Source organism: Dermochelys coriacea, chromosome 2, assembly GCF_009764565.3.
Source record: "Dermochelys coriacea isolate rDerCor1 chromosome 2, rDerCor1.pri.v4, whole genome shotgun sequence".
NCBI classification, from domain to species: Eukaryota; Metazoa; Chordata; order Testudines; family Dermochelyidae; genus Dermochelys; species Dermochelys coriacea.
This window is the reverse complement of record NC_050069.1, coordinates 77104090-77131912: the sequence shown is the minus strand read 5'-3', so window position 1 is coordinate 77131912 and position 27823 is coordinate 77104090. Positions and strand designations below refer to the sequence as shown.

Genomic DNA, 27823 nt, shown 5'->3' with positions numbered 1-27823 from the left:
ATTACAGCCCTTATAAAAAGAAAAGGAGTACTTGTGGCACCTTAGAGACTAACAAATTTATTAGAGCATAAGCTTTCGTGAGCTACAGCTCACTTCATCGGATGCATTTGGTGGAAAAAACAGAGGACAGATTTCCACTCTATACGGCTAAATTCAGTGCCTTGCATAATGACAGGTTTCAGAGTAGCAGCCGTGTTAGTCTGTAGCTACTCTGAAACCTGTCATTATGCAAGGCACTGAATTTAGCCGTATAGAGTGGAAATCTGTCCTCTGTTTTTTCCACCAAATGCATCCGATGAAGTGAGCTGTAGCTCACGAAAGCTTATGCTCTAATAAATTTGTTAGTCTCTAAGGTGCCACAAGTACTCCTTTTCTTTTTGCGAATACAGACTAACACGGCTGCTACTCTGAAACCAGCCCTTATAAAGCATCACAGAAAAGTGCATCAGCAAACTCATTAATACCCAAACTACAGTGTTTAGCAAAGGAGCGCATGGACTTACAAGTAATCTGCTTCACAAATCTCTTTTTCAGATGCTTTCCGCTTTCTGTCCAGGTCTGATGGACTTTTACTCTTAAAGGAAAAAGATTTCCCATCTTGGATATATACCTCAAAGGTAACTGAAATAATCCATCCAGAAATCAAATCTTCATAAGGTACTTTGCCTCTAAGGGTACATCTACACTTTGAGCTGGAGGGATAATTTTCAACTTAGGTAGACACACAAACATGTGATTGATCCAGAATGCTAAAAACAAAAAAGTGTAGTTGTGGCAGAGTGGAAGATGGGACAGGCAAGCTGCCCAACTAAGTACCTAGGGTCCTGGGAGGGATTGTACTCAAGGTGACGAGCCCATCCCACAGCCTCTACTGCACTTCTAATCAAAGCTAGTGTGCATTCGTGTACCCAAGCAGGAAATTACACCTCCAGCTCAAAGGGAGTGATGCTCCAGAACAGTTATGGAGACAATCAGGTGATCTTGTCAAACAAACCTGATTTCATTCTTTTATGACGGGGTCGGCAACCTTCGGCATGCGGCCCATAAGGGTAATCTGCTAGCGGGCCGCAAGACAGTTTGTTTACATTGACCGTCCGCAGGCATGGCCCTCCACAGCTCCCGCGGTTCACCGTTCCCAGACAATGGGAGCTGTGGGAAGTGGCGTTCTACAGGGATCAGCCACGCTATTCAAAATTTTTATCTATGATCTAGAAGTAAATATAAAATCACTACTGATTTTAGGAGATATTGTCCATACTTGTTAAACTTCCTTTCTTCATTAATTTCTATACCAAGCCAATTGCTTGGGTATAGTTCTTCCCTGCTAGCAAATTGAGAAACAAATAACTAAGTTTTTGACACATTATCCTTCTCTCCCCAGTATACACTGAAAGGGCTTACCAGCTCAGAACTCAGCTGCAACTTCGAAAGCAGTTCTGGTAAAAAGAATGACCTTGAACAATTGTAAAACCATCAGGAAACTATAAAAGGACATTGTATTAATCTTTCCAAGGTGGCAGCCTGGACTGGTATCTTAAAGAAAATAAATTTTCTTACTTTTCTTCTTCAACCAGTCTAATTGCTTGGGACCTCCTATAGCAATAAAAAAATCCTACAGGAGGAAGGGATGAATATCTAACAGCTGCCAGCCACATCTTTCTGACAAAGGCTGCATCCAATTATGTTTGTACAACAGATGGAGAGCTCTTGGTGAATGTGAGAGTTGATGTCTAAGTGGCCGCCTTGCAGATTTTCATGAAACACCTCCAATCTCTCTTCCCACAAAGACTCCATCCATGTGGTAATGCAGGCTTGAAATACATGCTTTCTTCTCAATCCATTCTGAAACTATTTGGAAGCTGCCTGAACTTTCCTAAATTAGGATATTGATGCAATATGAATAACTACTTTGAATCTCTCAGTTCTTAGCAAAGATAAATTCAGACAGCTGTTAATGTCCAGGCAATGTAGCTTACCCTACTTGGAATTTTCTGAATTAAGACAAAAGAGTGGGAAAGGCTACTTCCTTGTTCAAATGCCATACAGGAAAACCTTTCAGGAAAGGACCCTTATCCTAGTAGACCCTGTATCTAGCAGGAGAAAGCATGAAGTTCCTTGAATCTTCTGGCAAAAGAGAACTGTCATTGGAAACAGGACCTTAAGGTACAGTCAACAGAAAGAAAGGACAGTCGTATGGTTAAGTCACTGGACCATGTAACAAACTGGCCTTCTCCCCAGCTCCCAAAAGACCCACTGCCACAACCACTCTCTTTCCAGGTAGTTTTATTTTCGAACACAGGCAAAACGAACGAAAAACAGTTCCTCAGCCTACTGCTTTAGCTCCCAAGGTTTTTTTTCCCTCCCTTTACCTCTCTCAGGAACTTCCTGCTGCTCCTGCTTCTTGCAATTCCCGAGCTCTGACTCATCAGGTCTCCCTTCCCTCTAGACCCAGATGCTCTGTTTTAACCCTAATGGGATCAGTTAACGAGGCACAGGTTGCACTGGCCCTGCTCCCTCTTAAATGTCACCCTGGTAAACTACTCCTTCCTTGAAGACCTAGCCCACACTTAGGGCAAGCCTTATAGTCCATACCTTCACCATGACATAGTCAATACAGCCTCATTTTCTTCTCTGGGACTTCGAGGACCTGCATGCTGAAGGTCTAATTCTCCCTCAAGCAGATTAACCACCAGAAGGAGACAACCTCTCTCTTCCTGAATCGCCAGCTGCTCTCTTTCTCATCTGTAGCATGCATTCTGCAGCTATCAGTTGTTCTGACAGTCCCCCAGTCCTCATGATGGGAGCCATAAAACTGTCCCTTGACTCCCCTTCTTCAAAGGGCCACTACTTTCACCCCGGCCTCTTATCTGCATGCTAACAAGGTCCATCTGGGTCCCCACTGGGCATCCATTGTCCACTCTTGAGTCTGTGCCATGAGCTCCTGTTCCCTGACAGTCTTCTCAATCTGAAGCATGGCCAATGTCTGCTCCAGCATCAAGCACTACTGTTTTCCACACTCTAACTCCACTCTAGACTATGCTCATTCTTGTTCAGGTTTTATTGTCTGATTGATGATCTTCTGCTGGGAGGTTTCCTCCAGTTCTTGTCAATTCTCTTTTAAGATGTTCCAATAAGCTCTGAAGATGACTGAAGGCTTCCTCTCAGCCCCTATCAGTTGTTTCATGCAATCTTCAGCTCTCTCCACCCCTTTTCTGATCAACCATTGGTTTTCTCTACCCTACACTGCTGCTCTGGATTCATGACACCTTACCTCTGTATCTGGGCTGGGAAACCCAACCAGTCTCTTCCCAAAATCATCAGTCACAGATCATCCTTCAGTACCCTAATATGTAGCTGACCTCTCTGATCCTGTACTCCCAGCTCAACCCCTGCTGTGGGGTAGATCCAAATCTCACCTTGCATACCTGACACATCTCTGGGCAGATGCCAGTCCATCTTCTCTGACAATACCACATTTCCCCAGACAAGGGTGCACCCACAATCTAAGTCCACAAGACCTTCTACCGACACTCCTCCCAGCCTGACTAGTACCATAGACAAGTGAACCCTAGTGCCATTAAGAGTAGACCCTAGACCATAAGCCTGGCTGTAAAGCAACACATTATTGTGCATTCTCATCTAATATCCAGACTTGCCACATCTGAAGCACAGAATAGAACTCACCCAGCCAACCCCAAAAGCACTTCCTCAGACTGGTGCCCTGGTAGGTCCTGTGCATCCCCGTGTTTTGGGTTACTCAGGACCCTCTCCCACTAAAAGTTTCCTGGTGACTACCCAGATCGGGGTAGCCCCTTGTCGGATCTCCCCTAGTAGGCCACTCCTAGTTTGCCACACAGTTCAGGCTGCCCGGCTCCTTCGGTTTCAAAGAAGGCTTCTGTCCTTTCGACTGCCTCACCCACTGATGCAGGTTAGTATTGCCTTACCCATCTCTGTGCTTCTTTGGGTGGGACCTTCAAGAACTTCTCCAGGACCACTTGGCCCATGATTTTCTCTATTGAGCTAGTCTCTAGGCATAACCACCAAGCAGCAAGGTCCCATAATATCAGAGCCACTATCCATTGTTGTGCCCCACATGGAATAGTTCGGTCTAGTATTCCTCTGGAGTCAGTCCCAGTCTATCCAAAACCTTCTCCACAGGATAAGAGTTCACCTGCTCATTTCTCACAACTTGGTAGGCTACCTGTGCCTAACCCACCAGGAATAGTGCTATGGAGGCTGCCTAAGTCAATTCCCCCCAACCTGCTGCATTTGTTATTTGCTCAAATGTGGAGGAAGGCCTCTTCACTCCTGTACCCAGCTTCACCAGGCCAGGGACCAGTTGGCCTGAGCTACCTCATTTCCAGTACCAGCCACATTTCACAAGAATCCCTTGGCCCAACCACTATTTTTGCTGCTGGAAGTGGGCCTTTGTCACTGCTGCGCAAGGGCAAATCGTGCTTCTTGCCATTTCTGCAGGCTCACAACCAATTACAGAGTCATAGCCTGGGTTTGTTGCTGCTGTTTCTGTTGCCACTGTCACGCAACTATCTGCTGCCTCTGTTCCATTAACAGACAAATCACCTCCTCCATTTTTCCTCATTACTAAAACTGAGATGTGTGCCAGTCAATGCTTGGAATCCAATTTCTTCCCTATTCTAGGGGCCAATCACCTGCCCTTATTCTCCACCAAAGTTCACAAGACAGGGCTTTCCCCCAAATTGTTAAGAACCCTCTGCCACGACCAGAGTCTCTTTCCAGGCTGTTTTATTTTCCAACACAGACAAAACAAACAAAAACAGTTCCTCAGCACACTCTGTGCTACAGCTCCCAGGGGTTCTTCCCCTTCTGTCTCTCACAGGATCTTCCTGCTACTCTTGCTTCTTGCAGCTCTGACTCAACAGATCTCTCTTTCATCTAGGCCCAGGTACCCTCTTTTAACCCAAAGTGGAGGTCTGCTAACCAGGCACAGTGTGCACTGGTCCTGCTCCTTCTTAAAAGACAGACAAGGACTCCGACAGACAAGGACTCAGAAGATCCAGATTCCGTTACCAGTTCTACCACAGACTTCTACTGTTATCCTTAGACAAATCAAAATGAAGCTGGAATTAGAGTGGGGAGAAAATTAAAATGGTAACTCAGTATTGATGTGACGTTCATTGCATGAACTCTAGCGTTAAACACACTTTGGGAAACTACCAGAAACATTTTCACAACTAGTAAACTTTTCAAAGCAATTGTCCTGGACTATAGTACAAAGAAAAAAATTAAAAAATTATGAACATCAGAGTAGTGTCTGCCAGTTTTACCCACTTACAGATGGATATTGCTGGGGAATATATTATAATAAGGAGCTTTGAAGAAAATGTAACCTTAACTGGTAATGTAGAAAAGTGCAAACTTTAAACAGAACTAGTGGCTGAAAGTCTGTGCTGTTGCATAGGTGTAATTCTTCAGGTCACATGTGCAACAACAAAAAATCAAAATCGCTGAGAACTTAGAAACTGGACGGTAACAGACCATGAATTCCACTGATGACTGAACTTGGTAATATTCTAACAAAAAGAGCTTTCAACCATGCTCATAGCTATTTCCATTGCTTTAGACTGACTCAACAGACATTCTAGTCATCATAATTCTGTTTGGGAGTTTTGTGTGTGTGGTGGTTGTGATGGTGACTCGGTTAACTTACATGTGGTTTTGTGTTGTGCTGGGAAAGTTGTTTGGATTTGTGAGGGTGACGAATGAGAGATGTGTGCTGGGTGAAGAGCTATGAGTTTGGGGTTATCATGTATGGTGGCTAAGCTGTTGTACAGATGTGGCAGTTGGGCCAAGTAATCCACTATCTCTGCAATCTTCTTCATACAACCAATGAAATTATTGCATGCAAATTAAATGTAGAATAAGGTTAATGATTGGTTGAACTACCTGTGATATCACAATGGATTAGGACTCGTGGTGTGGCATAAAAACATTTTGACTGTAGCTAAACACTGGGTGTAAAGTCAAAATGGCTGAGAACTTAAAACTTGGACAGACTGTGAAACCCAGTGATGATTCAAGCTGGTGGCATTCTGAAGAAAAAGAACTCTTAATTATGCTTACAGATGCTTCCTTCTCTTCACACAGACTCTACAGATATTTTAGGCTTCAGAATGACATACAGAGTGAAATTCCTGTAATCTTATTATCTAGCTAGCTGTAGACTGGAAAAGGAAGTATAACAAATAGGATGAGGGTGTGTGGGAGCCCAGTCCCTGAATCGCAATGTCTTTGTGCTTTAAGAGCTCTGTTCTCCTCCCTCAGTTCCCCTGACAGTGCTGATCTGGTGCTCAATGAAGCTGGAGGCAGCAATGCCATGGAGACCCTTTCACATACAGATACCCAAGCAAACCTGTAGCCATAGAACCTTTAAAGACCAGTGGCAGATGAGCCAAATAATCTACCAATGATAACTTTTGATACATATGTCCAGTCTCTCTCATCCAATTGATTTATGTGAGGAGTATAGATATTATTATGGGAAATAGGTCCACCTTTAGGGTGACTGGCTGGTAGCCACCCACTAGGCCCTCAAAGATTCTGAAACCCATGCTGCTTAATGAAATAAATGACCAATACATAAATTAACTTTCCCTCAAAAATCAACAGTATTCCTATTTGGGTCAAGTTATGGAAAGACTATACAACAATTCTATAGACTGAGGTGTGTGGAAATACCCTTCACAGCCCCTCCATCTGTAGGGATAGGAGCGGGAGTGAAGGGAGGTACTGAGACTTGGCATTGGGGGGAGGCAGCCAGCTAGCTCCAGGCTGGAAAGAAGGATCCTGCAAGTTCCTACCTGCTCCTGGGCTCATTCCAACCCCCCCTAGGTCCTGCTCCCTTCTCCCAGGCCTGATCTACGGCCTGCAGCAGCTGATCTAGCCCCTCTGGGTTTGGCTCTTATCCCGGAATGTGGGAGTTCACATGGAAATGGAGCCCCACACAACATTTCCACTGTGGGGGCACTGCAGCTCCCAGCCCTGGCCCTCACCCCAGTTCTACTGCCCCTGCTATGGATCACCACAAGGTTGATTCCCTTTATTTACACCAGGGATTTCTCAGATTTGGAACCTTGATATCTGGGGAAGAAACACGTGAACCATGCAGGTTTCCAGTTTTATACATTTTATTAGCTAAAATTAAAAATTAAGCAAAACCATAAAACAAAACATATAAACATATCAAATTTGAATAAAATGGATTATCACATTAATCTGATTATCAGGTTAATTAAATCATATCAAATAAACTAACAATTCCTTGGAAGATTTTAATTATTTGAAAAGGTAGTAATTTTGTTTAGCTATTAGCCTCAAAAGTAACAGGACATTATTAATTACAATGCCAATCATACTTGTATTCCAGCCAAACAGCTGATATAGGGAGTGTCAAATCACACCCCGGATGATGCTAATGATGAGACTACAGCTCCACGCCAATTAAGGCACTCTGCTCAAATTACTGGTGGTTAGGTAACAGTCAATCTTTCCCCACCCTGCCCTCTCGCGCCCCTGAAAAAACACCATAGGGTTCAATGAACCATTCCAACACAGTTGAAGATTGCACAGCTTGTTACATATGATATACAAATGACAAATTTAGGTGAAAGTAATAAGATTTCTCAGGATTAAACACACAGCTCCTCCTTCATTAAAAGTGTGTGTGATCTTTTACACAACAAGCTTATTTAACTTAGGGTTGTTTTAAATATTTGAGGAACAATTTTATAGGCAGAGTTCTCATATTCTGTGACTTCTATCCACATGCACATGTACACTCACTATCAGCCATCTGCTGGAGTTATGCAACAAGTGCAAGAATGCTGAGGTAGAGGCATCCCTTTGCTAATAAAAATTAGAAAAGAAAATAAAACTGAAAAGGTTGAGAATATATTTCTTAAAGGAACCATTTTTAAATTACTTTTAATACAGACTAATTAATTATCTTACTTGCAAATAAATCAGAAAATTCATTCTATACATAAAAAGAGTAAGTGCTGTATATTTGAGGTGCATATGCTGTATTTTTCCTACATAATAAAGAGATTAAATTCCTGTATCAAGTGCAAATGAGAACTCAGCCTTAACTATGGAGCTGCTTCATAATGTTGAGTATGCCACACATTACAAATACACTATTTTAGGAGTGTTTTAGAGACTTTGTAAAAATGTGATAGGACTATTTTTCATACTCCTCCACCAACAAAGCCAGCTCCCTCAATTAACATAAGATGGCACTGTACAGGACTCAGAAGGAGCCACTGAACCCTCTAAAAATTACTCAAAATAGCTTTTCTTTTCCATAAAAATAACATAACTTTAATTATCATACATTCTGCCCTGCGAGACTAGAAGCTAGAGTTGGCTTGGTTGGAAAGAAGAGGTTACTCACTTTGTACCGTAACTGGAGTTCTTTAATATGTGTCCCTATGGGTGCTCCACTTCAGGTGCACACGTGCCCCCGTTTGCCTTTGATCGGATATTTTTGGCAGCAGTGTCTCTTTGGTCCATGCCTGTGCTTGCATATCCTCGTACCCTACACATCCTCATGTGCTGCACCAAAGATCTATAGGGTTGTGTGGGTTAACTGCCCTCAGTTCCCTCTCTACCACAAAATCCTGCAGAGGGGAAGGAGAACTGATAGTTGGGCACCCATAGTGACACACATCTCAACAACCTCCAGTTACTGCACAAGGTGAGTAACCTCTCCATCTTCCGTAAGTATTTTCCTAATGGGTGTTCCACTTCAGATGACTCTGAAGCAGTATCTCCACAGGAAGGTGGGTGCTTCCGAACAGAGTAATACTGAAGACAGAACTGCATTGCCAACTACAGCATCTGATCTAGAGGCACGAACCACAGCATATTGGGTGGAGAAAGTATGTACTGAAGTTAAAATTGCAGCTCTACAAATTGCAGCAACTGGGACATCTTTGAGTAATGACACAGAAGTAGATTGAGACCTTGCAGAATGAGCTAACACCTAGAAGGAAGCTGAATGTTGACACAGTCATAATATGAAATAATACATCCAAAGAGCCATCTCAAGCGTCTCTGGGTGGAGACTGTGGATCCTTTAGATCTGTCCCCATCTGAAACAAACAACCTGGGAGACTTTTTGAATGATCTTTATCAAACATTCTTCTTTATCAAGGTCTTTATCAAGTATTCTTAAAACTACAATACCCACTCGGGGAAATGAGGAAACAAATTGACAGAGTGAGATGGGTACCCAGAAGTCACCTACTACAGGACAGGCCCAACAAGGAAAACAACAGAACACCACTTGCCATCACATACAGCCCCCAGCTGAAACCTCTCCAGCACATCATCAATGATCTACAACCTATCCTGGAAAACGATCCCTCACTCTCACAGACCTTGGGAGGCAGGCCAGTCCTTGCTTACAGGCAGCCCCACAACCTGAAGCAAATACTCACCAGCAACTACACACCATACCACAGAAACACTAAACCAGGAACTAATCTCTGTAACACACCCTGTTGCCTACTCTGTCCCCATATCTACACTAGCAACAACATCACAGGACCCAACCACATGAGCCACACCATCAGGGGCTCATTCACCTGCACATATACTAATGTGATATATGCCATCATGTGCCAGCAATGCCCCTCTGCCACATACATTGGCCAAACCAAACAGTCTCTGTGTAAAAGAATAAATGGACAAATCAGACATCAGGATTGATAACCTATAAAAGCCAGTAGGAGAACACTTCAATCTCCCTGGACATTCAATAACAGATTTAAAAGTAGCCATCCTTCAACAAAAAGAAGTCAAAAACAGACTTCAAAGAGAAACTGCAGAGCTACAATTCATTTGCAAATTTAACACCATTTATTTGGGCTTGAACAGGAACTGGGAATGGCTGGTTCACTACAAAAGCAATTTTCCCTCTCTTGATATTGACACCTCCTCCTCAATTATTGGAAGTGGACCACATCCACCCTGATTGAATTGACCCCGTGAACACTGGTTCTCCACTTGTAAGATAACTCTCTTCTCTTCATGTGTCATTATATTTATGCCTGCATCTGTAATTTTCACTCAATGCATCTGAAGAAGTGGGTTTTTTACCCACAAAAGTTTATGCCCAAATAAATCTGTTAGTCTTTAAGGTGCCACCAGACTCCTCGTTGTTTTTGTGGATACAGACCAACACGGTTACCCTTCTGATATCTGATTTCTGAATGATTTGGTTCTGTCCAAACAACAGGCTAATGCTCTCCTGATGTCCAAGGTATGGAAGACAGCTTCCTGCCTAGTCTGATGTGGTTTCAGAAAAAAAATGGAAGATGAATATTCTGGTTAATATAAAAGTCAGAAGACACTTTATGTAGAAACTTGAGGTGTGGTTGTAATGAAATCTTTTCCTTGAAAAACACTGGGAGGGTTTGCCATTAAAACCCTCAATTCTCTGCCTTTCTAGGCAGAAATGATGGCCACCAAGAAAGTTGTTTTCATGGACAGGTGAAGCACCAAACACATAGCTACTGGCTCAAAGGAGTATTTCACAAGGTAATTAAGGACTAGGTTCAAGTGCCATACTGGAGTAGGTTCTATGATCTGTGGAAAAAGATTAATCAGTCCTCTGAGGAAACTTGACATTGTGGGGCAAGCAAAAATTGAAAACCCTTCCACAGACAAGCAAAAGGCTGTTTTGGCTATGATGGGGTCCCCGGTGTGCAACCTGGGACTGCTGAGCCCTCCAAACCAACCAGCCTGGGTTGCCTCTCACATTGTGATGCTGATGTCAAGCTACCACCTCTGTCAGGCACTGCACTTATACAGACATCCACAGGCAAGGACACACCCAACTGAGTTATATGAATAATCTTCCAGTCACTCATGAACCATCAATAGGGATGCTCCAGCTAATTCCCCCCAGTTTCCCAGTCTTGCCCCTCAGAACTGTACCATCTTGCACTGGTTAGAAACCTGGTCTGTGTAAATTCATTACCTAGTTCACCACTTCGTCAAAGGGAAGTGGACAAGCACCACTTTGTAACCTGAGCAGATTTCCCAAGTACTTTAGACAAACTCACAGGTAAGGATAAAACGTTAAAATAAGTTTATTAACTAGAGAAAGATAAATTTTAGCTAATTATAAGTGGTAGGCATAAAGGTCAGAGATAGCTACATTAAGAAAATAAAAGCAAACACATTCTAAATCCTAAAACTTTTAGTCTAAGCAAGAGTTGAATCCAACAGCTTTTCTCACCCTGCAAGATAGTACAAGGAGGTTACAGTTCCTCAATACAAGGGACTACCTTCCAGCCTGGGACCAAACTTTCCCAGTTCAATTTTTCTTGCAGACATTCTTCAAGGTGCTGAGATGAGGAGGAAAAGAGGCCAAGTGATGATGTCACTGTCTCTCTTTTATACTTTCTTCCAGCTACTAGAAAGATCCTTGCTGTGATGTGGTTAGCGCCCCCCTCCTGGTGTACGTGCCTTCTCCAAGAAGCCTCAGGAAGAATGGACTGTGTGTTGATGAGCCACTGATGACCATTTGGCTCGTGATGGCTACTCTTTTGTTGTAAGTGAAAGGCTGGCCGTGGGCATTCCCAACTTCACAACATATTTCAGTAACATAGAATCATAGAATATCAGGGTTGGAAGGGACCTCAGGAGATCATCTAGTCCAACCCCCTGCTCAAAGCAGGGCCAATCCCCAACTAAATCCTTATGAATAGCAATACTTCATAACTTCACACACAATGACAGCACAGACAATTCAACATGATATTAATGTTCAACAGATTAAGGCTTTTTAAATGATATAACATAAGGCATACTTTGTACAAAACACATCATAATAATATCACAGTGGTGAATATGTAGGTTCCAGGGTACTACTTTGATGTACAGAGTGTCACAATATCCACCAAGTGAACCATGGTGGAACTCATAGTGAGACCTGATCTTTTTAATTCTAGCAGGTAGCCTAAGTGGAAAGAGAAGAGGGAACAAGAGAGAATTAATGACAGGTACACCACTGGTGAAATCGCTTGCATTTCTGAAGGCAAGTATTTATCACAGATATCTTTCTGCTGTTTAACAACACCTGCTGTACGTCTGTTGAACAGGAAGTCTCTATACCAGAGAACCATCTAGGAGCTGCACCTGGAGTCACAGAACTTCCAATTTGGGATGAAGCACCTGAGTATCCTGAGACAACAGGCAGCAACTGACTGGAATGGTCAGTGGTGGACAAGAAGCAAGTAGAATCAATGAAGGATACCAAATGTGTCTCAGCCAAGAAGGTGCAACCAATATGACCTTATCCTTGTCTTGCTTGACCATGCTGAGAAATTTTACGAGCAACAGCATTGGTGGATAAGTGTAAAGAAGACTCCTTACCCATGAAATAAGGAAGGCATCTCCTAATGACTGAGGATCAAGTCCCCCTCTTGAGTAATATTACTTGCACTTTTTGCCACCATCACCAACACAAAGTTACACTTCCGAAATCTTCCAGGTTAGAAATATGCTGTTGATGACTTGTGAATCCAACTCTGGGAGAAGTGTCTGCTGAGTTTGTCAGCCATGGTGTTCTGTATACCCAGGAGGTAAGAAGCGGAGATGACTACCTGGTTGGCTATACACCAATTCTTGAGTTTTATCACCTAAGCACATAGTGAGGGGGAGCATGCCCTCCCCTGACAATTGATGTAGAACATGCAGACTACATTGTCTGTTGCAATCTTGAAAGATTTGGCTCGGATCAGTGGAAAGAAGTGAATGCAAGCATTCCTGACTGCTCTCAACTACAGATAATTGATGTTCAGAAGACTCTCATGGGGAGACCATTTGCCTTAGATGGTGTGTTGTCTCAGAAGTGCCCCCTACCCCAGCGGGATGCATCTGATGTAATAACGATGGTAGAAAGAGCTTGAACTAAAGGAATGAAATGAACTCCCATACAGGATTCTTCCACCAATTGATTGAGTCCAGAACCTGATAGGGAACAGACACCTGCCTGTCCAGACTGTGCTTGTTCACTATATAAACTGTCCTGAGCTATCCCAGGACACACAGGAGATTTAATCTGGTGTGTTGGGCTATGAAGATACAAGCTGCCATATGACCTAATAGCTGAAGACAATTTCTTGGAGATGTTTGAGAACTTAACTGAATTCTTGCAATATGATTTTTCAAGTGTGTGAACTTGTCCACAAGTAGGTAAACTCTGGCTATCACACCATTTGGAAAAGTTCCTATAAAATCTATCCACTGAACTTGGGTCAAAACAGACTTTTCGAGATTGAGTTGAAGGCCTAAACTGTGGAACAGAGACCTTGTCATTGGTTAACATTGACCCCTGAGAAGCCAATCATTGAGATGAGGGAAAGCAACTATACCTAGTCAATGTAGGTGGGCAACTACAGCTGCCATTATCTTTGAGAATACCCTTGGGCAGAGAAGAGTCCAAAGGGGAGCACATGGTATCAGAAGTGATTGTGGTTGACTGTAAAATGAAGAAACTTCTTGTGAGAAGGGTGAATTGTGACATGAAAATATAAATCCTGAAGGTTGAAAGTCACAAACAAATCCCAGAATCTAAGGAGCAAATTATAGTTGCAAGGGTCACCATCCTGAATTTCTGCTATTTCACATAATTGTTTGGAATCTGACATATAATATTGGTCTCCATCCTCCATTCTTTTTGGGGAACAAAAAATACTTGGAATAGAACTCCTTTCCCCTGGACTGGACAGGACTTTGTTCTATAGCTCCTAAGCATAGAAGGGAAGTGACTTCCTGTCTCACCTACTGATTGTGAGATGGGTCCCTGAAAAGGGATGGGGAACGGGGCTGGGATGGAGGGATGGAAATGAAATAGTCTGAATAATTGATATTACAACTTCCAAAAACTCATTTGTCAGATGTTATTCTCTCCAATGCAGGTTGAAAAGGGGAGAGGTGTTATCCAAAGGTGGGGAGGAGGATAGGATAGCACAGCTGTAGATTCTTGTGGAATGGATGACCTGGACTCTTGACCAAGACATCAAAACTGGCACTTGGACAAAACAGAGGGCTGGGATGAGGTAGCTGTTGCAGTTTATAGCTTCTTTTTAGAGAACCTAGGACTCTTGGCAGGTGGTTCAGAAGGTCTATGGAAACTAGAGAAAGAAACTGGGCAAAATTTCTGAGTTGTCTGAGACCCGCTGAATTTTCTTTCATTTGCAGATATATAAATCCCAAGGGATCTATATGTGGCCCTCAAATCTTTTAAAGCATGAAGAACGTCATTGGTAGACTCAGCAAACAATTTGAGACCATCAAAAAGGAAGTCCTCAACAGTATTCTGCACCTCTTATGGAAGCTGCACAACTGAAGCCATGAAGCTTGTTGCATCACAACCACAATGGAAATGGACTGACTGTGCTGCAGTATCACCTGAATCTAAGGAGGCCAAGAATGATGTTTCCACTAAGAGTTGCCCTTCATTTATGATGGCTTTAAATTGCTTGTGGTGCTCCTCTGGCAAATGCTCAATAAAGGTATTAAACTTATTATAATTCAGAAAGTCATACTTTCACATGAATGCTTGTTGGTTAGCTATTCTGAATTGCAATGTTGCAGAGGAGTAACTCTTATGACCGAAGATGTCGAGTCGCTTCTGGTCTTTGTTGTAAGGGGTAGACTTAGCATTGTGTTGTCTACTGCACTCATTAACTGTCCACAACAAGGGAATTTGGTGTTGCATGTTAAAATAAAAACTCTGAGTCCTTGGCTGGAACAGAATCATTTTTTGTCAGCATATTTACAGATGATCTTAGCAGGCTCTAACAAAAAACCGGGAGGGCAACACGAATGGAAATGTCCAGGAGTTAATGATAGGAATCCTGGGCTCTTATAAAGGGATATGAAGCATAAGCAATGAGTTTCTTCAGCTCCTGGAACTGTCCAAAGTCATCTGCCATGGAAGGTGCTGGAGGCATTACAGCCTCATCTGGCTATGATGATGAAATATTTGTGTGAGGTGTTGCCTCCTTGTCAGCCCATACCTCTTGCTCCTCAAAGATCTCCTCTACTGGTCGGAGTGAAGACAGTGGAAAATGGTTCTGCCTATATTCCTTGAGTGTGTATCATGGCTCTTATGAACATTGTGGGGCCCACAGGGTATGGGATGAAGCATCTTCTGTTGATCATACCAGCTAGACAAGGGTCAAAGTCATTTGTCCTCTCAGAATGGACAGGAGAATGTTCTCTCACAGAATAAGCGAGAGAACCCTGTAGCAAAATATCTCAGAAGAGTCACTGTCAACATACTCAAGGGAAGGTGATACTTGTTCACGCTGGATGGTCAAAGTCGGTATGGAAGGAGATCCCAGTGAAAAATATGGAGTTGATAACCTGGAGGATCTCGGTGCAAACAGATGTACAGTGCCAGTAATAGGGACTCTGGCTCATTCAACACAAGAAGGTCCTTTGAATACTAAACTCCTGCAGCACCAATGGTACATAGGCAGGAGTTAGATGGCCTCCACAGGATCCCGTTTTCAGTACCATGTTTTATATCTGTCTTGAGTTTGTGTGTGCGCTACGGACCCTGAGTGTTTGGTATCAGAATAACCAGGGTCAAACTTCAGCACTACCAATGCAGAGCTATAGGATAATGGCATAGCTACTGAGGATACAAAAATGTGTGATGTGATACAGTTCTGCACAGAACTTCTACTGGTATGGATATGACTACCCAAAGACGAAGTCGTCTTCAGTACCATATCCTCTTTGGTAGTAGTAGGACTCTTAGATGACACTTTAGATATCCTCAGAGTACCGGAGACACAGGAAGCCTCAACAAAACTCCCTTTGGGACCTGAAGTCTCCAGAACATTTTTCTCAGACAGCGACTGAGACATCTTAGAAGGAGATCTAGGACTCCTACTTTTCTTATCAATACCCAGAGACTTAGAATATGAAGCTCCCTGTACTGTTGATATTGAGGCAGATGCTGGCTTCCCTGAGAATTTCAATGACCAAAACCCAGAGGTGTGTGGGGTAGCAGCAATAGTATCCCTTCAGGCTCTTAGTGACAAGTATCCTGAAGTTGATGGGGTACTACGTGTTCTTAGAGGCCAGGGTGCAAGGCGGTTCTCAGAGCTCAGCAGTCTTAGTGCTTGCTCAATCACCAATAATTTGAATTTGCTCTCTCTGATTTTTTTTTTTTTTGAGATCTGGTTTTGAAGAAGGAGCAAGTCTTACACTTACTTGGGATATGGGTGTCCCCCAAACTGTAGAGGCACCAAGAAAGTTTGTCATTGACCAGGATAGCTGCCTGGCAGGAAAGACACTGCTTAGAGTCTGGGGATCCTCCCATACCACAGAAAACAAGTCTAAACCACCCCTCAATCAGGAAAAAAGCTAATAAAAGGAGAACAACAATGCCAACAAACTAACTAACTAATTATACTATACCAAGAACAGCCTGAGTAAAGAGGGCATTCTGGATGCTCCATCTCAGGCCAAGAGTTGTTGAGAAGGAACTGAGGGTGGATGGCTCACACAGTCCCATATATTCTTGGCATGAAGATGTGCAGAGCACATGTGAAGGCCGAACAGACACTGTTACTGAAAATCTCTGATCAAAGGTGCATGGAGGCACATGCACACCTGAAGTGGAGCATCCATAGGGACACTACTCAAAGAAGAATCCCCTTTACAGCAGTCTAAAACTCGTGTTGCTAGCCCTCCAGAGCTATAAGATACCATATCAGACTAAATTTGTAATATTTTTACACATAGAATTGCTGTTACTGACTCAAATATCTGGAGGTGTCCTCACAGAACATAATGTGCTGCCCCATTCCACTTTACATTCTGTGGCATACCCCTCCAACTGAAACATGACCTGAGTGGTGGGTTAAGGGACAGCAGATAGTTGGACACATATCAGCAAAGGAAGCGTTAGCATAGGTAGGGAGTGCCCTGAAGAACAGTGCAGTCACTTGACCTCTGTATCAGTGTCTTTGCTGCTTTGGTAGATCTCAACCTCTGCACATTTGTTAAGAGGATGGAGACAAAAAACTTAGGGCAGGTGTACACTACAGTCGGGATCGACACTCTGAGATAGATCCACTGGCGGTCGAAGTAGCAGGTCTAGTAAAAACCCACCAAATCGACTGCAGATCGCGTTCCAGTTGACCCCTATACTCTACCCCTCACGAGAAGAGTAAGGTAAGTCGATAGGAGATTTTCTCCCATCGACCCCCCGCGGCGTAGACCCTGCGGTAACTCAACCTAAGGTATGTGAATAACATAGCTGGAGTTGTGTAGTGTAGGTCGACTTACCTTAGTAGTGTAGATATAGACTCTGTCTTCCCACTCCAAAGGGAGCAATCTGAAAGAATTAGCATTGAGTTTCCTGGTCCCTAATGTAATTTTTTCCTGTACAGGGGATGAATTTTTCCCTACCAAAACTACAATATATACGAAATAAAAAGGCTACTATGGTTAAACCAAAAGCTTTTTCTCTTTGTTTACCTATAAACTATATGACTCATCCTCAATACTATGATATCTTAGTTTTATATGCTACACAAATGAAAGGATAACAATAATAAAAAGAATCCTGAAAAGAAAATCCTTATTTCTTATACTTGCTTATAATCATATTTATATAAAATGTGGTATTCAGTAATAAAATGCTAAATAATTCTCTTTGTGGATTATACAGTTTAGTAACTAATATAGAAGATATAAGCCATCATTTACAAGAAGATGCCATCTGCTGAGCAAAAGTGTAATCAGCAGGCAATTTCTATTACAGCCAAAATCTTTTTCTTCCTTTATTGATTTTCTCCATTGCTTTCCTAAAGCCCCCCAAGCAATCTGAGCCAGTGTAGCAAATGAAGAAAGCATTGGACTTTTCAATGACCCCAATATCAATTCTGCTTTGTACTTTACCCTGTCTCAAGGCTATGGACCTGATAGGTTAGTTCAAGCAAGAGACAGAAAATAGTATATATAGTATGTGTACACACACACACACACACACACATTCAGAAGCAACAAAGTAGAAATTACAGGTTAACCTTTGGAATTAAGCCTAATAAATTCGCAGTTTTAAAACAACTGGCAGATACTACACTATTCACCTGTATATCAGTTAATTGATTCATCATGGTACTCTTTTTGTGCTCCAGTTGTTGTTCTGCTTGTTTCTTCTGTTCATCTAGTTTTTGCATCTTCTGATTCAGATTATAAAGTTTCTGGAAAATATATGCATAGACAGATACGTTAGTATTCAAAAGTAATTGTCCTTTTCTTCTTTGGGAAATTATAAAACACATTAGCCATTATATACTCTTTTTTAAAAGTTTCAATTTATAAGTTCATCTTTAGTTTCACTTAAACAACATTTTTTTATCTAGTTCACTTAGTAGCTACATTATATATTCGTGTGTATACATTCAGAACCACTTCAAACTATATAAATAGCATTTTAAACACACACACAGCTATGTTGATTCATACATTATATTCTGTCATATAGAAAAATATCACTGTTTCACCACTGATTATAAGCAAACCCCTTTCCTCCCAATGGTTCTATGAGTTTATTTTACCAGCTAACACATAGACTTTCTATGTTCAAAATAGAGAAACGAGGTGGGTGAGATAAACATCTTTTATTGGACCAACATCTGTTGGTGAGAGACAAGCTTTTGAGCTTACCCAGAGCTGAAGAAGAGCTCTGGATAAGCTGAAAAGCTCTCTCTCACCAACAGAAGTTGGTCCAATAAAAGGTATTACCTCACTCACATTGTCTCTCGGTGTAGTGGGGCGGTCACCCCACTCCGGCCCTGAAGGGGTTAAAACGGCCCTGGGAAAGGGCTGCCCCAGGGAACCAATAGGGTAGGCTGATTGGGGAAGCAGCCACAGCTGGGGCCACACCCCAGTCAGGCCACAACTGGCCCTATATAAGGGCTCAGGGAGGAGCTGGGTCACAGTTTCTCTCTAGCGGTGGAGAGGGAAGGACCTGGCTGCCTGGGAGCTCAGGGAACAGAGTACAGGGAACAGAGCAGGGCTGGGGAAAGGCAAAAGGAGCTGGGGAGCACCATCACGGTAAACCCCAAGGCTGCAGCCTTGAGAAAGGCCAAAGCAGGTCTGGGGTTGCAAAGGTGCAGCCCGGGTTTAGGCAGAGGCAACAGGTCCTAACCCCTTGCCAATGCTATTACACTGCAGTCTGCCCCAGTGAGTGGGGGCTAGATGATGACTGGCAATAGCCACTGAGGCAAGGTGGGTTTAGAGGCTTGGGCGTTCCCCTGGAAGGGGAGACCCAGAATAAGGGGGTGCTGCTGGGCAGAACTCCAAGATAAAGGCACTGGGGTCCAGGAGGGACACAGGACCAGCAGCTGGCAAGACACTGGCCTGCAGAGGGCGCTCTGAGCTGGACAAGATCTAATTCCCAGGATGACCAGCAGAAGGCGCCGCGCCAGTGAATTTTTGCTTTGCTACATTCTAATATCCTGGGCCCAACACAGCTACAACACTGTTTTCAAAATACGTGTTCTGAATGGCCTACATGAAAATAGCATAAGGGAGGCAAGAAATACTTATGGTTTAGTGACTGTGAACTAACAAGGGAAATAGTACTTAGGAGAGCTACTAAGAAACTAAGTGAAAGAATAGCATATTGGGATTTCTCATTTTTACATCATTCACTAATCCAGTGTATTATTAATTAAAATATCCAGAAAATTAGTTTTTTTTTCATATCTGCTGTACTAAACATATTCACATCATCGGTATAAGTGCAAACTATTAAATGATAGAAGTAGTTATTAACATATATAATGACTAGTAAAATTTGTAAATTACTCTGTACGTATACAAAAAATATACAATGATAAAGTTATTCAAAGTGTTTTCTTTGATAAATTATGAAATTATGTATCATATGTAACAGCATTAAATATAGCATGAAGAAAAGGAGTACTTGTGGCACCTTAGAGACTAAAATTTATTTGAGCATAAGCTTTCATGAGCTACAGCTCACTTCATCAGATGCATCAGATGAAGTGATCTGTAGCTCACGAAAGCTTATGCTCAAATAAATTTGTTAGTCTCTAAGGTGCCACAAGTATTCCTTTTCTTTTTGCGAATACAGACTAACACGGCTGCTACTCTGAAATATAGCATGCACATTCTGATTCACTTGCAATACTTTCAATTTTTAAATCAAAGAGTTTAAGTTCTTCCATGAAATTATCAACATTTTTTGATTATTCTTCAGGTACAAACCTGCTTGTGCAAACATCGTTTCCAAGCTTTTAAGACTGAAACAAATATATAGCTAAAGACAAGGATATATAACTCATACCACACCCCTTGAGGCTTCCAGAAGACTAATGATGTGATCTTTGTCACATTGTTTCTACTAAATTTTACTTAGGGAAGGGCTAACAACATTAGTCACTGCCATTAACATGTTGTTTTGAAAATACTATTAGCTATTAGAAATATCTTTTTGTAGTTTTATGTAGCAGTTATGACTTATTATACCTGCATCACACAAACTATCTCAATTATTTTAACATACTTTAAAAAATATTCTACATCTGAGAGATTGGATAGTTTAAATATTGTAAGTAGTATTTCACAGGAGCTACACAGAGAAGAGAAAGAAAGGAAAAATTGAGTCCCTGTAGGAACTGAAGGCAGAGAAAGAGAAGGGTCTAGACTGACAAGTCTGACTCAATAGTAAGAAAACTGAACTCAGAGTAAACTGTAAATGAGATTGCTTTGGAAAATTCTTCCAAAAGAGATGGAAGTCTTCACTAGCTTAACTGATTCTGCAAAAGAAGATTCATGTGAGCTGGAAGAAGTCATGGAAGTTTTCATACCTAGTTACCACCTCTCAGGGAGGTAGATTAACTACAGGGATGGGAAAACCCCTCCCGTTAACACAGGTAATGTCTACATTAAAGTGCCGCTGTAGCATTTCAAATGTAGACAAGCCCTAAATTATTCTGCTGAGGATAATACATAGGCTATCAACAAACCCTGCAGAAACCTCTTCCTGAATCTTCCAATCTTTCTCTCTTCTCAAGAAAGTGATACACAAAAAAGGGGACTGGGAATGGGCATGAACTGGAATCTCTTTTTTTAAACTATATTTGACACTGATTTTTCTGAAGAAATCCTGTTTTATGTTGCCTGGGGTGAGGGGGGGGGGCAGGAGAGAATCAGTCTGAAAAAAAACAGGAAAAGAGAGACTTTGAGGAATGACTCATTGGGGGTTCTTGACCATCTTATCAAATTTGTTTCTTAGAAGATTTAGAACTACAGAGAATGGAATTGCACATGGAAGATGTTCATTGTATCCTCTGTTTACCCCTGTGGCAAGAAAAATAAGGTTGCAGTTGAGTATACTAATGATTAAGGTGTCAGGTGAGTGTAAAGATGCTCAAAGGCTTGCTGATGAACTTGGTATAGCTTACCTTGGCTGATCTATGGGCCGTTAGACAAAGTGTATCACATTACATGAACCATTTTCTTATTGTCTTCATAAATGAATCTTATTTTGGGATAAACAAAGGTGAATAGCTCTTCTAATTTTTGATGGCCAGACAAAATCATCAGTTATTAATGATTCAAGACATATCTGTCACATATATCTCTTATACCCTGCATCAGTCCCCCTCCAGTTTCAGTACATACAGGTATAAAGAATAGAGTAAGAAATGGTTGCACACAAATAAAAGTGAAAAACACTTTCTAAAGGTTACCCTTAACAAGACAAACTATAGCTTTTGTTCAAGGTAGTTTCCTTACCCACCTATCTTTCAGCAAAATGACTGATCACCCTGGTCATCCTCCCACAAAGTCCGAAGTGCTCGGTTCTTAGGTGAAAGATAACTCAGGGTTCTTTGCACCTCCCTTCTATAGCCCGTGCACCTGGAAATGGATTATTTTGAAGATTACCCCTCAAAGTAAAGTACCTTCAAGCTGTGAGGAAAGTGACATGGAGTCTGGTGGTGAAAAAAGTTTCTTCCCGCACTGGTGTTTACTAAAATGCAAATTGATCTGTTTCCTGGAATCTCTTCACCCTGCTGAGATACTGAGTGAATATCTCCTCCCCCTGTTTACCTTCTATGTACATTGCATTCCCGTTGTCTCAATGTACCTTGCAAATACCTTCAAGGTGGCAGAACCACATTCCTTTGTCTGGGGTGGAGTAACTTTAGACTGTCCTGGCAGACACACCTTGATAACATAATTTCCAATATGTTTGTAATTTTGAATTTGTCCTCAGTCCATACATCACAAATAATATTAATGATTAGTATGTTATTAGCTTTCTATTAATATCTTACATGATACCTTCAAGGTTATGACATTAGTGAGTTGGGATACACTGAAATGGTCAGGCCAGCTGAAACTTACTACCAGATATCAATAAACCCCTTGCCTTCTTGCACTGGAATGCTGTTAGTGTCACAGAAAGAAAAGGACAAAGGGGAGGGAGAACCAGTGCCATATGACATGTCAATATCATCACTATTCACACTGAGGGACAATAAATTGGAATATTTATCCGTCCTGAACATAGAGAGTGATGTACTAGGTTCAAAGAAAATAAGCTGTTTCTTTTACTGCATTATGACAAGCTTATCAGCCACTAAATGGGGATGCTTGGGATTGTGTGTTTCTATCTCAGTTCAGAACAATGCTATGGACCAAGTTTTCAGTTGGTTTGGTGTTGGCTGCTTGAATCTGAAATACTACAACGTCTTCCTGATTTTTAAATGACACTCACAATGTGGTATGCCACCAGTTTCCTTGTGCTTAGTGATGTTTGTGTGTGCCTGTGCCTTCCCTGCCTTGTTGACCTGTACTGCTACTGCAGTCATGGGCACGTAGAATTCAGTTTGCTTTGGCAGCTGCCCAGGTATACTATAGGCTTGGCAGGAGTCAATTTTTATTTTTTTTTATTTCAATGGATAATATCAATGTTTATTTTAAAGCATTTTAAAAATATTTACCTACTTATATTTTTCACAGTGGCACGAAATTATGGAGTTTAAGCATTTTTTCAAATTTTATCTATTTAAAATTTCAAATTAAAATTATAAGGGGTCAGACAATAATTATTTAATGACAGTACACACTGAATTTCAAAATGGAGAAATTGTTACATGATAATTTCCTTTCTGCTAGCAGCATCTTCCACAATTCTATTACATCTGGGCTGTTCCTATCCATTCTGCGGTTTCAAGAAGCAGTTTGAAGTTGCAGCACCACCAGTGTAGCCACGCCTCTTTCTTTGACTTGCCACCAGAGGAGTCATTCCAAAGCAGTGTAAAACTCATAGAAAGATAATAACTGCAATAACCTCAACGCCCACTCAATCACTATGTATAAAAGACAAACCACCTACATGATGACAATCTGAATTAAAAAATTGCCCCTTGGCAGTGAAACCATCCAGCGTGGGCAGAACTGTGGGAGACACTGCTAGCAGAAAGGAAGTGATTAGATACGAAATTTTCCATTGTACAGCCCAACGCCTTTCCCAGTTCTGTTACAGTTGGGAAGCAGTGAGCACTGAACAGAAGTAGGGAGGGATAAGGGAAAAGTAAAAAGGGAATGACATAGGAAGAGAATCCCCCTTATTTGAAAGTTGTTCAAAAGGCAATACTATTACTGGGCCACTGCCTGCAGCAAGAATTCTCTGTAGCCAAGAATCCTTCCCTCATGGCGATACAAGTGGCCAGGCTTTTGTGTACTGTATCTGCTGCATCCACTGCAGCCTGAAGGAATATTCTTGTCACTAACTTGCCCTCCTTTATGAAGGACTGAAATTGGGCTCTGTCCTCAGGAGGAAGTTTGTCCGTAAAGTCCACAAGCCAGTAGTTAAGATCGTATTTGCTAACAAGGCCTGAGAGCTAGCAATATGGACTGTAGAGGACAAGACCTTTCTCCCAAGGAGATACAACATCTTTGAGTCCTTGTCAGTCAGGGTGGTCTTCTAATGTTGTGACCTAGCCCTCTCCATAGCTGCCTGTACCAACAGAGAGTTGGGGACGGGATGGGAGAAAAGAAATTCAGCTCCCTTGGGGGGACAAAATAGCGCCTCTCATAGACTCATAGACTTTAAGGCCAGACGGACCTTTATGAACATCTAGTCTGACTTCCTGCACATTCAGGCCACAGAACCTCACCCACCCCCTCCTGTAATAGACCGACTGTCTGTGGCTGAGTTACTGAAATCCTCAAATCATGATTTAAAGACTTCAAGTTACAGAGAATCCACCATGAGGCAGAGGAAGGCAAATCCCTCCCAAGGTCTCTGCCAATCTGATGCGGGGGGAAATTCCTTCCCAACCCCAAATATAGGCATCAGTTAGATCTGACTATGTGGGCAAGACCCACCAGACAGACACCTGGAAAGAATTCTCTGTAGTAACTCAGAGTTCTCTCCATCTATTACCTCATCACTGGCCATTGGAGGTAACTGCTGCTAGCAGTTGCAGATCAACTACACGCTATTGTAGGTAGTCTCATCATACAATCCCCTACATAAACTTATCAAGATCAGTCTTGAAGCCAGTTAGGTCTTTTGCCCCCACTACTTCCCTTTGAAGGCTGTTCCAGAACTTCACTCCTCCGATGGTTAGAAACCTTCATCTAATTTCAAGCTTGAACTTGTTGATAGCCTGTTTATATCCATTTATTCTTCTGTCCACATTGGCACTTAACTTAAATAACTCCTCTCCCTCTCTGGTATTTATCCTTCTGATGTATTTATAGAGAGCAATCATATATCTCCTCAGCCTTCATTTGGTTAGCTAAACAAGCCTAGCTCTTTCAATCTCCTTTCATAAGGCAGGTTTTCCAATTCCTCAGATCATCCTAGTAGTCCTTCTCTGCACCTGTTACAGTTTGAATTAATCTTTCTTAAACATAGGAGATCAGAACTGCACACAGTATTCCAGATGAGGTTTCATCAATGCATTGTATAATGGCATTAACACTTTCCTGCCTCCACTGGAAATACCTAGGACTGCATTAGCCTTTTTCACGGCCATATCACATTGGAGGCTCATAGTCACCCTGTAATCAACCAATACACTCAGGTCTTTCTCTTCCACTGTCACTTCCAACTGATATGTCCACAGCTTATTGCAAAAATTCTTGCTAGTCCCAAGGGCATGACCTTGCACTTTGTATTATTAAATTTCATCCCATTTCTATTACTCCAGTTTTCAAGGTCGTCCAGATCTTCTTGTATGATATTCCGGTCCTCCTCTGCACTGGCAGCACCCCCCAACTGTGTGTCATCTGCAAATTTTATTAGCACACTCCCACTTTTTTTGCCAAGATCATTAATAAAAATGTTAAATATGATTGGTCCCAAGACCGATTCCTGAGGATCTCCACTAGTAACCTCCCTCCAGCCTCAAAGTTCACTTTCCAGTATGACCTGTTGTAGTCTCTCCTTTAAACAGTTTTTTGTCCACCTTTCAATTCTCATATTCAGCCCCATCTTCTTCAATTTAACTAATAATTTCCCATGTGAAACTGTAACAAATGTCTTACTGAAATCTGCATTTCCTTTGTCTACAAAAGTCAGTTATCTTCTCAAAGTTGATGATCAGGCTGTGTCTGGCACAATTTACCTTTTGTAAAACCATGTTATATGTTATCCCAAGTACCATTTACTTGTATTTCCTTAACTACTTTATCTTTCAAAACTTGTTCTAAGATCTTGCACACAACTGAGGTAAAACTAACAGGCCTGTAGTCTCCAGGATCACTTTTTTCCCCTTTCTTGAAAATGGGAACTATACTAGCAATTCTCCAGGCATAGGATACAGATTTACAGTTTACAGATTCATTAAAAATCTTTGTATTTGAGCTTGCAATTTCATGTGTCACTTCTTTGAATATTCTTGGAGATAGCCTATCCGCACCCCCCCAGTTTGGTCCCATTAAGCTATTAGAGTTTGACTTCCACCTCAGATGTGGTAATTTTCATTCCCATATCCTTGTTCCCATTAGCAGTCCTGCCACTACCCCTACAATTTTCATTAGCCTTATTAAAAACTGAGGCAAAGTATATGTTTAGGTGTTAGGCCATGCCTAGATTATCTTTAATCTCCACCCCATCCTTAGTGGTCCCACTTCTTTTCTTGTTTTCTTTTTACTTATATGGCTATAGGAACTTTTTAGTATTGGTTTTAATCTCTTTTGCAAGGTCCAATTCTGCTTGGCTTTTAGCAATTCTCACTTTACCCCTACATTTTCCAACCTCCAAGAAGTAGCTTTCCTTGCTGATCTATCCCATCTTCCATTCCTTGTAGACTTTCTGCTTTCTCTTAATCACCTGTTTGAAAAGCCTGCTCATCCAGCTTGGTCTGCAACCGTTCCCTACAAATTTTTATTTTCTTGCTTGGGATGCAAGCTTCAGATAGAATTAATTTAAATCAAAAAGTTGCAGAAACTAAGACTCCTCCATATTCAAATCCTTGAGTTCTTCAGTCCAGTCCACTTTCCTTATTTTTTTTAATTTTGCCCTTTTGAAATTAAAGTCCCTAATTGCAGATCTATTTTTGTTTATCCTTCCATTTAATTTAAATTACTGAATTACTTCATGATCACTCAATTCAATATTGTCCCCAACAACCAGTTCTTCTATGAGGTCCTCAATACTCACCAATACCAAATCTAAAATGGAGTCACCTCTTGTTGATTCAGCAACTATTTGGTGAATAAATCTGTCAGCTATCACATCCAGGAAAATCTGGGCTCTACTATTATTAGTAGCACTTGTACTCCAATCTACATCTGTGAAGTTAAAGTCTCCCATAATCACAACAATTCTAAGTAATATTTATTTAATTAAAAACATTAAAGAGGTCTCCATCATGGAGCCTGCGGGTCTGTAGCATACCACAAGCAGTTTTCCAGGGGAACCTCTAGTAGCTTTATTCCCCAAAGTTATTTTGGCCCAAACAGATACTGTCTTATCCATTCCATCACTTCTCATTTCTTTACAATCTTATTCCTTGACTTTAACAAAGCTTTTGATATGGTCTCCCACAGTATTCTTGCCAGCAAGTTAAAGAAGTATGGGCTGGATGAATGGACTATAAGGTGGATAGAAAGCTAGCTAGATCATCAGGCTCAATGGGTAGTGATCAATGGCTCCATGTCTAGTTGGCAGCTGGTATGAAGTGGAGTGCCCCAAGGGTCAGTCCTGGGGCCAGTTTTGTTCAATATCTTCATTAATGATCTAGAGGATGGCGTGGACTGCACCCTCAGCAAGTTTTCAGATGACACTAAACTAGGAGGAGTGGTACATATACTGGAGGGTAGGGATAGTATACAGAGGGACCTAGACAAATTAGAGGATTGGTACAAAAGAAATCTGATGATGACCAACAAGGACAAGTGCAGAGTCCTGCACTTAGGACAGAAGAATCCCATGCACTGCTACAAACTAGGGACTGAGCGGCTAGGCAGCAATTCTGCAGAAAAGGACGTAGGCATTACAGTGGATGAGAAGCTGGATATGAGTCAACATATCCTTGTTGCCCCTTGTTTCCAAGAAGGCTAACGGCATTTTGGGCTGTATAAGCAGGAGCATTGCCAGCAGATCGAGGGACATGATTGTTCCCCTCTATTCGGCATTGGTGAGGCCTCATCTGGAGTACTGTGTCCAGTTTTGGGCCCCACACTACAAGAAGAATGTGGAAAAATTGGAAAGAGTCCAGCGGAGGGCAACAAAAATGGTTAGTGGGCT

At 41.8% G+C, this 27823-nt stretch overlaps 1 protein-coding gene across 1 annotated transcript in view; it reads right to left on the bottom strand.

Annotated features, from left to right (window-relative positions):
- The window catches only part of CCDC178 (coiled-coil domain containing 178), a 371835-nt gene that overhangs the window by 216710 nt on the left and 127302 nt on the right, over window positions 1-27823 (bottom strand). The window contains exon 15 of the mRNA XM_043507112.1: window positions 18168-18281. Within this exon, the coding sequence (XP_043363047.1) occupies window positions 18168-18281 (114 nt within the window). The remainder of the gene's footprint in view (window positions 1-18167; window positions 18282-27823) is intronic.